This window comes from Alligator mississippiensis, chromosome 9 (assembly GCF_030867095.1).
Source record: "Alligator mississippiensis isolate rAllMis1 chromosome 9, rAllMis1, whole genome shotgun sequence".
NCBI lineage: Eukaryota > Metazoa > Chordata > Crocodylia > Alligatoridae > Alligator > Alligator mississippiensis.
This window is the reverse complement of record NC_081832.1, coordinates 78,781,635-78,796,352: the sequence shown is the minus strand read 5'-3', so window position 1 is coordinate 78,796,352 and position 14,718 is coordinate 78,781,635. Positions and strand designations below refer to the sequence as shown.

Below are 14,718 nucleotides of genomic sequence, written 5' to 3'. Positions count from 1 at the left end.
ATCTTCAGGACATCTTCTGTGGATCCCTTCTGGCCATTGCTGTCATCTCTGATGGCGCGAGAGCAACAAACAGAGTTCAGAAAGCGCTGTACCAGGGTGCGAAGGATAAAGACACTTTGCATTGCTGCAGTAGCAAACCCAGCGCCGGACAGGGGCTCTTCTGGAGGGAGAGCTCCAGCAGCAGTTCTCACCTCTGGCAGTAACCGATAGGGAAGTAAGGTAACACATTATTTGTCAGGCCAGCTGATTAAGATTCTCCAGGCAGTCAAAGGACTTCACAGTAATATGATCTACTTAGCAAGATGGGGGGAAAAGATTTTCTCTGCCAAGGAAGAGAGCAGTCTCTCTGCAGGTGTGCTCTTTTATTTGCTGTAATGACTTATTTCCCAGAGCTGTGCAACTCCAGAATTCAAGCGAGCGCAGTCAGTGCATTTAATAGCAATATCAAGTTGCCATGAACGCACAGCAAGCAACAATATGCAGCCTCTGTGTAGATGTTTTTACAGGTGGCAATGATTCAGGCAGTCACGAGAAATGAAAACTCACGCTTGTGGCCTCGGTACGACTCTGACCGTTCTCCGGCTCCTCCTTTGACCTTTTTAAGTTTCTCTGGGTCCCTTCCATGGCAAATCCTCTCTGCTGCTCTAACAAATGAAGTTACCTGTAGAGTTTTAACCTTCTGACAAAGGTGCTTTATAATAGAGCCCACCAGAAGACTTGGTTACGTCGGACCAGTAACTGGGGGCTCTGCCCTGACAGCTTTGAAACAAAGTTCTCAGGTTATTCAGGCGCCTTGTATACAGCGGACCTTAGATATCGCACGTGGCTGGGAGGGGTGACTTGCCCCAGTACAGCCTGCGCGGAGGCTAGCACTTTCCCAGCTAACTCTTTCCACACACAGGTTACAAGAACAACGGAGATTTGGGGAGTCTCAGTTGTGCCCTTTGCCTTAGCAAATCCATCTGCTGTAACTGCATGTCTCTGTGTGGTAACGGGATTGTCATGTCAGCAAGTAAATCAAACGGAGTGATTGTTCCTCCTAATAGAAAGTACAAGCAAGACAGTGCCACCCCGTGGCACGCTCCTGCAGCACCGGCTGAATGAACAATGGGTTTCCCCAGGGACTTCCTCATGCAGCTGATGGGTGTAACTTGATGATGGAGTTGTGATAGAGTAAGGCGATCTCCTGAAAGCGTGATTTGAGCCCGCTGGCATGCGAGGAGGAAATAATAGACTAGTGTCTTACATAGCTGTCCCTGCAGGAGAAAGGGACACAGTTGTGCAGCTTGCTGTGTTGCATTTAAATGACTTGAGTTGTGATTTTTTTTCTCTCCAAACCAGCTTATACTCTTCATTGAAAAGATAACAAAACTTATATTAATCATCTTTTTTCCCCCCTCTTACAGCATTGCAGAATGTTGCAGCACCCCGTACTCGCTGCTGGGCCTCGTGTTCACCGTCTCCTTTGTTGCTCTGGGAGTTTTAACGCTCTGCAAGTTCTACTTGCAGGGCTACCGAGCGTTCATGAATGACCCCGCTATGAATCGGTAAGTGCCAGGGAGCGTGTTTTTTAAGAAGGCAGCACATCGATGGCTGGGAACTGGCAGTCTCTTGGCTTTCGATGAATTCTGTAGAGCGAACAGGGAATCTGACAGGCGTTTTATTAATGAGCCCGTACGTGCTGATGGGGAGGGACTGCCGTGCAAACGTGTTCAAAAGGCCTTCTGCAGGGTTCAGCTCAGTTCAGTTCTGTAACCAAGACAGGGCGCCTGCTGTTGGGGGTTGAGGCAGTCTCGTCTGCTGTCTGCAGCATTTTCACGCGGGGCGAGTCGCTGGAGAAATGTTTAGAAGAACCGAATGTTTATGTAGCAGCTTCTGTTTCCTGTCTCGTTTGTCCCCCGTTTCTACATGTGAAACCAAGCTACCCTTCTGTGGAACTTTACAAATACCACAATATTTACACAGACCAGCTAAAAGCTACTGTGGGAACCACCCAGGGCCGACAGACCACCTGTTGTTCTGGTGTTTGTCCCGACTGTCTGACATGCACGTGGGAGCTGGGTGGTAGTGCGGTGGGCTCGACCTCTGCAGGAAGTTCAAACTCTGATTCAAGCCTCAAGTGAAAGACTCGTTGTTTGGACACCAGGTTCTGAGATAGGAAGGAGGGAGCTGGAGTCTGTGAAGGGGGCACTGCCCAAATGGCACAGGAGCATCTTTGGGAAGAAGCCCTGGGCAGACTGTGCTTTGTCTTGCAGCAGTTAGAGCAGTGCTGCTCAGGCTCCTGCCTGGCTAACTTCACTCTGGGTTTCCAAGAGAGTAAAGGCAGCTCTTTACAGGAGACTCCTTTTCCAGGCCCTGTGTTTGCCATCTTGAACCTGTCCTGTATCTCCACCCTGCAAGGCACTGCCTTCTGAATGAACGCAGCTGGCAGCACACTTAAAGAGAAAAATCAGCAAAGCATAAACTGCAGAGTTCAAAGCAAACATCCGTGTTTCATTTCTTAGAGGGCAGAAAATAAATTAAGATTGAAACAGACTGCAGTGATAGGGCAGCAAATGTGTGTGGGTTTCTAGTGGTTGCCAGATGTGCATATATAAAAGCTGGAGCAAAACCAGTGATGCCCTAAATTTTGCATTTTTTCTCCTTTAAAATGCGTGCCCGAAGGGGGATGACAGAAGGAGTCACGCTCCTGATCCTGGCCGTGCAGACCGGCTTGATCGAGCTGCAGGTGGTGCACCGGGCGTTCCTGCTCAGTATTATTCTCTTCATTGTGGTTGCATCCATCCTGCAGTCCATGCTGGAGATTGCTGATCCCATTGTTCTGGCACTGGGGGCTTCAAGGGACAAGTAAGTGATTGCCGTGACGAAGCTGGCCCCATGTTGCCTTTTGCCTCCCCATATTCTTGAAAACTGGGACGGAGACTAGCCCGTGTGCACTAGCCCGTCTCATTTATTATTGCTCTTCTCCCCTCCCCATGTCTCTGTCCTGCTGAATGATGTACCTCGGGCAGGTAAGTGATCTGGGTCCCACAGGCCTCGAGTCATCCATGAGCGTGTCCCTTGTGCTCTGTGCTGGCACTGGGCTCTCTGCTTGGCCCGTGGTGCCGGGGAGTAGCTAGCACGCCGCAGGGAATGGCAGGCAGCCTATCACCTGGTTAAACCAGTCCAGGAAAAATGACCAGTTATTCAAAAACAGGTTCCATAATTAAACAAATAGACCGAAGATTAACGCCAGTCTCGCATGGTACCCAGGCAATACCACTCTGCTGTGGGCTCAGACTGGGAGTTAGCGAGGCCAGGTGGCAGAGGCGTGCACAGCCTTCCCTCTGGGCCTCGTCTTGGGAAAGCCACTCTTCTCTGCACCCTCCCTCAGCAGCAAGAGCCGTCTTAAGGGACTGCCTGAGGCTTGTTGCCTGCCCTCTGTGCTCCAGCCTTCCCTTGGAGAATCACGGGGTGGGAAGGCAGCCTCCGGGTTCATGTGGTCCAACCCTCAGTTCTTTCCAGTTCAGCCCTGAGAAGGCGTTCCTCCCTGCATCACTGACCTCGCTCTCCCTGTCTTTGGGGAAGGAATGCGGTCAGCAGCCCGGGAACGTTTCCGGCACCCCCACACTGCTGGGGCGACCTCCTCTGGGCCTGTGCAGGTCAGACGGTTTGGGAGGGTGGTTTCCTTGCGGCAGGAGGCGGCACTTAGGAGCAAGGGCATGGAGCCTCGTGGGTCTTTACCAGATGTCTCAGTCATGTGGTGTTTTCTTTCCTGTTATCTTTTGCTTTGCGTTGTAAGGTGCTTTATTTGCCTTTGGTATTCTGGCATGAAACTGTTTCTATTTGTGCCTTCTCTGTTCACTGCATGCATCTCTTCCCTTTATGTAGCCCTGACTGTTATAAATAAAAGTGGTTTATTTATAGCCAGCAAGTTCGTTTAGCTTAGAGGTTCCTCCTGGCCAGCAAGGTCTGTCTGCACCGGGTTAACTCTACATACGCTAGTACGGGGTGAGGGAGGAGGATACAAGCAGCTGGCGGGTGCAGACAGATTGTCCCTGGTGACAGCAAACGACGTTGGTATTTGCAGGGTCCAAACCCACCTTTATGCAGATTTCTGAACGGGGGGGATGGGGAAGGTGATAAAAACAACAGCAACAAATCTAATCCAGAAATAGCATCCTGATATAAACCTTCGAACCCTGGCTTGCAGCAGACTAGCCTAATTCTGGTCTCTGCTGTCTTCCCTTCGAGTGCCATCTATCGGGTTAGTGCGTGCTATTTCTGGAGCTAGAGGCAGTTAAAAATACCAGCGGTGTAGCATAGTAAATGGTCGGGATCGCTGGCAAGGTTTCCCGATGGGGTGTGTGCAAAAAGGTTAGGACTGTTTAATTTACAGCAGGGACATGATTTAAGTACCCAGAATACATGCCAACATGGAGGAGAGCACTCAGGTGCTTCTCTTCCTCTTTTCTCTTTAGATAAGAAGGTGACATCCATTAAAAGGAGCAGATTTAAAACATGATAAAAAGGAGGGCATGTATAGTTAACGTGTGAAACACTTCACCCCGTGATGATACCAGGCTAGCAAAGAGTCAAGTAAGAATTAGACCTTTGCACGGGGAAAAAGATCTCCGGATTCATTTGACCGCCTTGAAAATAAACCTGGAGCAGGTTATTCTGCAATTGCTCTGAATGTTTTCTTGGACTTTCATCTGAGGTTAGCCACCTTTAGACCAGTTACAAAATGAGTTAAATTACTAACCTGATCTGCCGTGACAATGCCCGAGCACTTCCTAGTGTAATCCCCGCCCCGTTCTTGCTAGGGGGAGTCCTTGTGCGGAGATCAGAAAGAAGTGAAGTCCTGTCCGCGTGAGCTTACACACCCCGAGAACCTGAGCGCACTTGAAGATATTAAGAGTTTCTTTCCTTTCAAGTAACTGCCTTCGGCAGGTGCCTCGGCCACTGCTGTTCCAGCGAGAGGATGGGGTCTGAATCGCCGCCCCCGTCTGCTTTGATAACACCCCCTTCCCTTTGTTCCTGCAGGAGCCTGTGGAAGCATTTCCGTGCGGTCAGCCTGTGCTTGTTCCTGCTGGTGTTCCCAGCGTACATGGCCTACATGATCTGCCAGTTTTTCCACATGGATTTCTGGCTGCTGATCATTATCTCCAGCAGCATCCTCACCTCGCTCCAGGTAAGGGGCAGTGCTCTCCTGACAGCCCTCGTATTTTCTCTCTAGAGCGGTGCAGGGTGGATTCAGTTTAAATCACTGGGCAGGAAGCCTGGATTTGATCATCGTTTTCTGCAAAAAAGTGCATTCTGGTTGTTTGATGTCCTTTATTCATTTAACTTCTTGACATTTTGCACTTTGAGAGGTGAGGGCATGACTGTATGTACGCAGACTTGCAGAGAGACAGGAGGGCTGCTGGGTGGGTAGTCAGGGCTGTTCTCTCTTGTCTCCATATACTGCTGTGAACAAGGATGTTATCTCTGGAGACATCAGCCTCTCCCTGTGCCTGAAGAGGGGTGTTTGTACCTGAAAGCTTGCAAAGAACAATTTTTTCAACTACTTAGTTGGTCTAATAAAAGAGGCCACATCTACCCAAAGAACCTCATCTGCCTATGATTTCTGGGGGGACAAGCCCACAGTTTGAGAACTGAAACTCAGCATCCCAGAGATGCTTCATGGGATCTTCTAGACTGAGCACTGAATGCCATTGGGTAGAGTGGTTTTCTTTATAATATGTACTAATTTATAGAGGAAGCTCTGGGAATCCCCTGAGATTGGGCCCCTAATATAGTTCATGGTCTGTTGTGACCTATTTATTAAACTTCTAAAAAGGTTACATGAATATATTGTCTCAAATACTATACCATTAGAATATATTGTCTCAAATAGTATATCATTAGAAGTTATAATCCCTATTCCAGGATGATATCTTTGAGCTTTAACATATCTTAAATTAAAACTAACTTTATATGTTGTTTTTTTTTTAAAAGCATCTTAAAAAATAAAAAAATTACGATTTAAATAAAAATAATCTGATTTAAATAAAAATATCTGATTTTTTTTTTTTTTTTTTAATTTAAAAGTTGATTTTTTTTTTTTACCCACCCTGGAGCAGCAGTTTGAAACCTTTTCAGACTCAAGGCTACCCTCTGCCACTTTTTTGAATGAGGTGGCATCCCCAGTTGAGAGCCACTGCTGGTGGCACGTCAGCTCGCCTCACTGCTCCTCAGCTGGGTGCTGCTGCCCAGCCGGTCTGGGAAGAACTGTGCCACATGTGCACGGCGCCGCTGCATTAGGGCTCTCTGATAACCCCAAAGCGGATCGGGTTGCTTGGACTGTAGCCCCTCCTGGTCTGCCCCCAGACTGGAAACAGAGCCATGCAGGTGAAACCGGGGGGAGGAGAATTTGGAGAGGCAGGGGAGCCGGACTGGGAAGGGCTATAGCCCGAGTCAGTTCTGTGTGCTTTGGGTTTATCGGAGAGCCCTGGAGCAATAGGAGTGTACCTGCATAATTGTATCTGGCCACTTGCATTATAGGGCCCCAAGTGAGAACCAGTGCCCTAGAGGACTGGGGGGTGATGAACCAAAATTGGGTGGGGGGCAAGAAGGCAGAAGCTGGGAGATGGGATATAAAATGTTTCATTTATCTCCAGTGGTGGCTAAAGGAATCCTGGTTACTTTTGCTCCCAGCCCGGGGTAGAAATTGCTGTTTTCAGCAGAAGTGCCGTCAAACTTCAAGGACACACAAATGGTTCCAGTAATAAGTGTCCGTTTTATAACACACTTTTATAGGAGGCTTCGAAACTGGGGTGCTCTGAAAATATTTGGGCGGCCAAAACATAATATGAAATAAAGACACAAACACAAACCCTACACTGGAAGTTATTCAGCTTAATGCTGTCGGTTTTTTTCAGTTATTATAGACTAACCCAGGGCAGCTGACGCTTGTTTTCTGGCTGGTAGTCAGACCTTAGTACTGGGCCCCAAGCTGATGCGTTTTGCTGAGTAGGACTGGATTAAAAAGGATCTGCTTAGCTTTTTAAGCACACGCTTTGCTGATTTGGGTTTGGGGAGGGAGCGGAGCCTTGCACGTGCAAAACGTGCCGAGGCGGTGTTGGACTGGAAGGCCAAGACCCAGCTGTCGTTCTGTCTGCTTCTAGGTCCTTGGGACGCTTTTCATTTACGTCTTGTTTATGGTGGAGGAGTTCAGAAAAGAGCCAGTCGAAAACATGGATGATGTGATTTACTATGTAAACGGCACGTACCGGCTGCTGGAATTCCTCGTGGCACTGTGTGTCGTGGCCTACGGCGTCTCGGAGACCATCTTTGGGGAGTGGACTGTGATGGGCTCCATGATCATCTTCATCCACTCCTATTACAACGTGTGGCTGCGTGCCCAGCTGGGGTGGAAGAGTTTCCTTCTCCGCAGGGATGCTGTGAATAAGATTAAATCGCTGCCCACTGCTACGAAAGAGCAGCTGGAGCAACACAACGATATCTGTGCCATCTGCTACCAGGTACGCACTTCAGTTCGAGGGGGAGGACTCTTGCCGTACCTGTGGGCTATGTGGAGGCCACATCTCGAGTGGCGAAACAAACTTGGGTTGTTTCTTGCCTCCAGTCCCTAGAGAAGTCCACTATGTCTGACTTGGCTTAGTTCAGAATTTAGGGTGGTCACTTCTGTGACGGTCCAGAACAGGTGGACATGGCTGGATTTTTAAGTAGAAATGAAAGTGTTTTTTTTTAAACTTTAAATTTGCTTGGGTGTTGGCTAAAAGCAAGTCTTGCAAAATCTCTGAATTTCTGAGACGCTTCTGCTGAATTTGGGTCAAGCTGTTCTTGATAGGACTGGCAAGCTCTGCTTGCTGTCACCAGGTTTCTCTTCCACATCCTGGAAGACTGGGTTTGCCCCGCTAGCTGAAGGTGCCATGTTCGTTCACATAAACAATTCAGTGTGTGATGTTTCCATTTCCATTTTGCTTAGAAGACCTTCTGGTTCTAATAGAAAATGAAACCTCATGCCTGTGAAGCAGGAGGTCTAATAGACACCAGCGGAAGGAAGGAAATAAAAAACGAACGCAGAGAATAATGTTTTTTGCTGTGTCTCAAGTGCTGAAAAATTGGGTGCTTCCCCATGGAAAGTAGTGTTGGCTCTGAATGGAAGTGAAAGAGGAACTGTAGGATGAATGACAGGGTTTATTGCAGCTTCTCTGAAGTTGAGAGAAGCTTCCCTCCCCACCCCAAAAAATCCCAGCTGATGGCTTCACCTCATTAAAATGCTTTGTTGAAAACAAAGTGGCTTAGATGGCATGAAAGCGTCCGACCTCTGGTGTACCTCATTGCCAGTCCCACGCTAAGTAGGCTGACATTTTTGTCACATCACGGGGTTCAGAAACACGCAGCTGGGGACTTAGACCCTGGGGGTTTTTCTCTTCTTAGTCCCTTGTAACACACGCCCGACAACTGCCTCCAGGAGCACCTGGCCACAGTCCTTTTGTCCGAGTTTCTCGTCCATGCGGTGTTGACTTCCATGGCACTGAAGTGGTTTTATCATTGTAGCCTCATGCTAGCGCTTGCTCTGTTCAGCTCTGGCAAGGCAGGGACCCAAGCCAATGTTTCACCCCCTCTCAGGAAGCTCTTAGGTCTGGGGTGAAGGGAGTTATGCGCGAGGTAGCCGAGTGGGATGGGAGTGTGCCCACCTGTCCCGTGACGCCATCGTTCTCTGTCTTTCAGGATATGAAATCTGCTGTAATCACACCGTGTAGCCATTTCTTCCACGCGGGCTGTCTTAAGAAATGGCTGTACGTGCAAGAGACCTGCCCTTTGTGCCACTGCCAACTTAAAAGCCCCTCGCAGCTCCCGGGACAGGGACCGGAGCCAGTTCAACAGCCAGACCCTGCAGTGGAGCAGAACAGGAGTCATCGCGAAGCGAACGAGCCCCAGGGTGTCGAACACAGCGAGGGGCCAGATACGCAAGACAGCCTTAGTGCCAGTGATGGACAAGGGGTGGAGGAGCCAGCTTGCCAAGAGGACTCTGTGGACCCTGTCGAGGATGCTCAGAGTCGAGATTGTGGCCTGTGGCCTGCGGAGGCCAGGCAGAGGATGCCTATTGCAAAAGAAATTGTGCTGGAGGATCAAGAGGAGTCTCCCACCCCAGACCCACGGGCTTGTGTCCAGATTTGAAGCGACAGTGGACGATGCTGGAGCAGACGCGTTTCGGAGACCCAAGCCTGACTCAACAGAGAACTTGTCCTTCCGCTGTCGTGATACAGTTTAGCAATTATTGCTGGTCAAGATTGTACTTCGAATATCCTATGCTGATTACCGGTGGGCTGCTTGGTAGGGGGGGATGCCAAGGGAACTCAACTAAAAGGACTCCAGAAGCTGCCTCTGGATTGTGAGGGGAGGAAGAGCCTGGAAACAAACTAAGTGGAAAGAGTGTTTTCGGGGGGTGGGGGAAGGGCAAGACGAGCAGGAGGGGGTGGGAGGCGGCAGAGCGTCCAAGGAAGTGTTAGCGTTCGTTTGGGAGGGGGGGGGAGCCGTGTCCCAGGGTGCCGGGGGGGTGTTACCACACGTTGGCCTGCTTTTCTGCAGTGACCAGAGTGCAGCCACAATCACTGATGTTTTGTAGAGCCCTGAAGCAAGCAAGAGGCAAAAGCCTCAGAGCATCGATTGTCCAGGAAGACAGAAGCACTCCTCCTACGTCATGTACCTGCTTCGGGCATTTCTGGTGGGGCAGTTGCATTTGCATTCACGTAATCTATAGCGACTCTCGACTTTTATGACAGAGTCCCCGATATTTTGATGTACATGAAACTTTTGTTAATAGATGAGGACGCACCGTCTGGGCCGTGTGAAGTAAACTAAAGCTCGCGTGAGCACTTCGACCTCCGCCGGAGGGAAGTGGGAAGAGCTTTAGGGCACGGATAGAGGCCGCACAGTGCTGTCCAAACCTGTGTAATGTTCACTTCCCGCAGCTGAATTGAAAGCAGTATTAAGCTCTGGCAATATTTGCACTTTTGGGAATGAGTACATTAATGTGTACGATCAAACTCCGCAAATGCCACTTTGACAGCTGTTAATTAGGGTATGCACCTTTTTTTCTTCTACAAAGATGTGTCCATACTTCAATTTTTACATTCATCATGGCTTCAGGTAGAAGTGGGGAGCGGGGAGGGGTGGGGAGGTCGGGAGTAGGGGGAAGGCAGTTTTTTTATGTGAATTTTGATATGAAATGAACCTAGTCACTTATTTATACGATAGGCTTGACTCAAGTGTTTTTCAAAGCTGGTATTCCTAATGTGAGACGTGATACGGTTTTATTTTTAGCAGTACGTTTGGATGTAGACTGACAGACATAGCTGAATGTCTCAATAAATTACCTTTGACGATTTTTATATTTGGTTTTGTGCTTCTTATGCAGATGCTCCTCTGAATTTCACGTGGGTCTGGACTGGCTGCTGTTCCTTTCCAGGCCCAGTGGACCTCTTAATTTTTCTTTCCTAGGCTCCTGCTCCAATGGCTGTACCTGTGTTAGGGAGCTAAGGACAGTTCAGGTCCTTCAAGACTTGGTCGCCAGTGCCCGGACCGCAGAGCGAGTACAGAACAGTATGTTGTACGCTTACCCCAGGGCCAAGTACGTACCTTCGTGGGGCTACCAAGGCAAAAGCCCAGGTCTGGGGGTGCCTCCTCCTTGACCAGTGAAAATAATGATTGTGGGAAACTGCTAGTTTCTTCCCGCTGGGATTTGCTTGCATGCCGTCTTAGTATGTGGCGGTGAGGTTTGCCATGAACTTCCCTTATCATTGTGGTTCTTACTGGATTATTAATATTGCTGGTTGGAAAAAAGCAGCAATAAAATAGGGAAAAACTTTCATTACTTTCACCCCGTCCCCCATCCTCATTGGTATCGATGGGTGAGTGGGCTCATGATAAAATGTAGTCATGGCTTCCCTAATAGCCTGACCTCTTCAGGGACAAAGTACTGAACTCTGTGACCCTCCAAGCTTCCCTTTGATGCACATACTTAGATTGATACTCTCCTCCCGCCACCCCCCATGTTTAACAGGTCATTGCAGAGGAAACAGAGTATGTGGATAGACCCTGTACGGATTCCTGTTTGCGTAGCAGTACTGATCAGGATTGCAAAGCAAGCCCTTCCCTTTTTAAGCGCATCCTGCCTCTAGCAAAGAAGTTGTTGTGAGATCCAGGGCCCATGTCCCGTGCGGGAAACTATCCTGCAAAAACGTCCTGAAGGGAGGAGAGCTCAGCGAGGGAGCATCCCCATGCGGGGTGTTTGTGAGCTCACCTGAGACTCATGGCACAAATGCTTGGCTCCATCTTAATTGTTTTTTAATGCTTTGCAGTCCGTGGAGAAAAGGCATCCATCCCTGTGCAGAACAAACCTGATCTTAACTGAAACGCTCCCACTTTGGGGGGCACGGCTGGGCAGGAATACACGCAGGACACGCTTTTGAATGCAAAAGCAAGGATGGGTAAAAGCAAGTGAGACTTGAAAATGTCCTTACCCCGAGCTCCCTCTGCTGGCCTCCCCATCGCTTCGGCGGCAGACCAAGGATACAGCTATTCAGATGTATTTTCTCTATGGTGATGATTTTATGTTTGCAGGAGCTGCAGGAAGCCCTGTCTGCAGTAGAGGCAGATGCATAGGAGGAGATGCAACTGGAAAGGATGAGCAATGTGTCCTGCAAACTCCAGTTGTCCAGTGGCTGGGACACCTCCCTGGGATGTGGGGACTGAGGTTCATGCCCTTGATCCAAATTGAACAGGCAGGAACTAGTACCTGGGTCTCTCCCACCCCAGGCGAGTGCCTTAAACACTGGATAATAGGCTGATGTGGGCTGCTAGAGCCTTCTGACTCCTGTCTTTTCATCAAAATTAAGCAAAAGGAAAGGTCTCGGTTTCATCAGGACTCAAGAAAATCTTTGAAATTCCTAAAGTTTCTGTGGGGTGGGAAAACTGCTTCCTGGCCAGCCCCAGTCCTGCTTTTCCAGGGACAGACCATTTGCAAGTTCATCAAAGAGTTTGTCCTTCTTCTGGTTGAACAGAAGTTGGAAGTGGAAGGAGCTCGACTTGAATTTAGTTCAAAAATTTAGATTGGAGGAAAAACAAACCGAAAACCCAAGCAGTGTCTATGAACACTCCTTCCTCTGTTTCTTTTTCTTGAGGCAGTGGAATAGAGCGTGTTTTAAGCACTGCCCTTGCAAGTGTTGCCAGACCAAAGGTTTCCATCTGATGAGTGAGACTGAACTAAATCAGCGCGCACCTGATGTTGCTGGCTTCTGCTCAAGCCCAGAAAGTAAGCAGCGTCAATAGTGAGCGGTGGGACGGGTTTTAAAATGGCATTCCTGTGTCGCTCCCCTGGTGCTGCACAATACAGTACCGTTTGTTTCCACCCGATTGTGGAAGCTCTCCAGCTGCTGTGGTCCGTGGTCTCCAAAGCACTTGCAAAGGTTTGTGGTGAGGTGGCTAGTGGTTTAGTGCTAACGCCCCCCAAGCTTTAAAGTGCATGACGAGGTGGTTCACAACCGTTCTCTAATGTCTCTCCTCCGTGCGCCTGCCGGCTGCAGTTGTTTGTCGCAAGGGCTGTTGTGAACTCACCCGTGGAAGAGAGTGGTTGCGTACATCGCAGCAGCTGAGGAGGAGATGGTGGTGGGCGTGAAAGTCCATTCCTTAAGGACTTCTAGTTTTCCAGTACTGTCCCGTGGAAAACAGGCAGGGCCTTTTCAATTATTTCAAGTTGCACGTCCAAAAAATGATGGCTGCCCCGTCCAGGTGTCGCTTGATCAAGAAGGGATGCTGCACAAGTGTCTGCGGGCCCGTCTGCAGTGCAGCCCCACAGAGCTCTGCCTAGAGGTCTCGCCTGCGTGCTGCATGCGAGGTAGGAAACACATGATGACCTCCTGAGACCCCTTCCAACCCTCATTTTCTATTATTTTGTTTGCCTGATGTGTGCAACCTGTGCAAGAGGCTCCTCAGGGAAGATGCACGATCCCACCCGGCTCCAGTAACCTCTCGCCCCTCGCTTGATTTTGCTTGGAGGAGAGGAACGACTTGTTGAGAAGTTGCTGGCTAAGGTGATTTCAGACCCAGCTTTGCCCCTAGCATGGTGATGCTGGCAAAAGCCAGCTGGTTGTGACCAATCCTACTGCCCCCTTTGTACAAAACCATGGTTCTTATGAAGTTCTTATGAACTCCTGCCATGCTTCCTTGCATTCAGCGTGCCCTGGGGCGAGAGATGCACCTTGTTTCCAAAAAGCAGAATGGAGAGAAAAGATCCTTCCTTGTAGCTGAGCAGCAGCAGGAGGAGCTGGGCCTGCTCACTGGAGTGCACGCAGATTTTACTTTCCCTTTTGCTCCTTAAGTTGCAGAGACTGCTTTTACCAAATGTCTTCTATGTAATGTGCACAAGGGTGCGTGCTACATGCAAGAAAGTATGCTATTTCAGAAAAAGCATGGCCTCATGCTTGTCTTTGCAAGGCCGTAATGGCTGATCCGTGAGTCCCAAACTGTACTCCTAAAGATCGTCTCTGTTCTTGTTTGGGGTTTAGTGTCTTCGTATGCAGGCAAATATCCAGTGAGGACTCAGACTGTGCATGACCAGGGCGTATTTCAAGCATCTGCTGTTAAGAAGCAGTTGTGACTCAGTTGCAAACTGCTCAGCAAACTTTGTTGTGTGGCTTAACCTCTTCTGAACATAACCCTTTTAGAGCAGCAAGCAGCCTGCAATCAAGTAAAGCTCTCTCTTCACTGGGAAGGGTTGCCTTGCATTCAGCAGCCTGTAGAAGGACACGATCGACACGGGTGTGAAAGAGCTGTTGAACCAAACTTGGCACACAGCAGCAGGGGGAGAAAGGAGCAAACCCTAATGTACGTGCAACCAATTTAATTTAAGAAAAAAAGCAGCATCCTCTAGTCTAAAATGTTACAAGTAGCTAGAGCAATGTGTTTTTTGCCAACGGTTGTTTCCAAGAGGCAGTGACACATCCTCAATATTAGCAGTACGTGTTGCAAAGAGCTTGAGCTGCAGACGGCCAAAGAGCAGACGATCCAAAGAATTCGCGGGAACAGATGTGAAAGGCTTGAGGTAGGGAAGTCACTCACGTGGTTCCTTTACAGGAATTTAAAATGTTTTCTGTAGGATAAGTTCACTGATTGTACAGGACAGGGGGAGAGCTGCATGGGATACAGCTTTATTTCGAACTTAAACTCTCTGTTTATGATGAAAGCTATCGTTTTTAGTTTTCTTTAAATAGCCTGTTCACTATGAGCTTGGAAAAAAAACCCCAACTCCCGGCTGGAATGCAGAAGGATTAAGTTTTATTTATTTTTCTTGCTAAAAGCTGCATTGCGCAATTTAAAAGGAAATGTCCTTGAAAGATGGGTTCCTTCGTAAACGGTTTCGGCCCTTGTTTGTTTTTACATGGAAATTAATTTCTCAAAGACCCTCCGTGTTAGGAAGTGTGTGTTAAGTGAGGGGAAATGAGAAATCGCAGCCTGCTAACTTGGTTTCACGTTAAGTTCTCAGGTTGCGGATGAGTTTTGAGCGTTTTGTACTTCTCTGTGGGTGCGTCTACACATGCAATTAATGCTATTTGGCTTTACTGTGCAGTAAATTTACTACCTGCGAATACACGTAGTAAATTTACTGCGCAGTAAATGCCTGCACGTGTAGACAGTGACACTTTACTGTGCAATAGATTAGTCTAC

At 48.7% G+C, this 14,718-nt stretch overlaps 1 protein-coding gene across 3 annotated transcripts in view; it reads left to right on the top strand.

Annotated features, from left to right (window-relative positions):
- RNF145 (ring finger protein 145) overlaps positions 1 to 10,385 on the top strand; it is a 66,211-nt gene extending 55,826 nt beyond the window's left edge. For all 3 annotated transcript variants that reach the window (XM_059712950.1, XM_059712951.1, XM_059712952.1), the window contains 5 exons: positions 1,407 to 1,547; positions 2,665 to 2,847; positions 5,026 to 5,173; positions 7,149 to 7,505; positions 8,722 to 10,385. In XM_059712950.1, coding sequence (XP_059568933.1) covers positions 1,407 to 1,547; positions 2,665 to 2,847; positions 5,026 to 5,173; positions 7,149 to 7,505; positions 8,722 to 9,171 — 1,279 coding nt within the window. In that variant the 3' untranslated portion in view covers positions 9,172 to 10,385. The remainder of the gene's footprint in view (positions 1 to 1,406; positions 1,548 to 2,664; positions 2,848 to 5,025; positions 5,174 to 7,148; positions 7,506 to 8,721) is intronic.
- Positions 10,386 to 14,718: the final 4,333 nt, after the last annotated feature.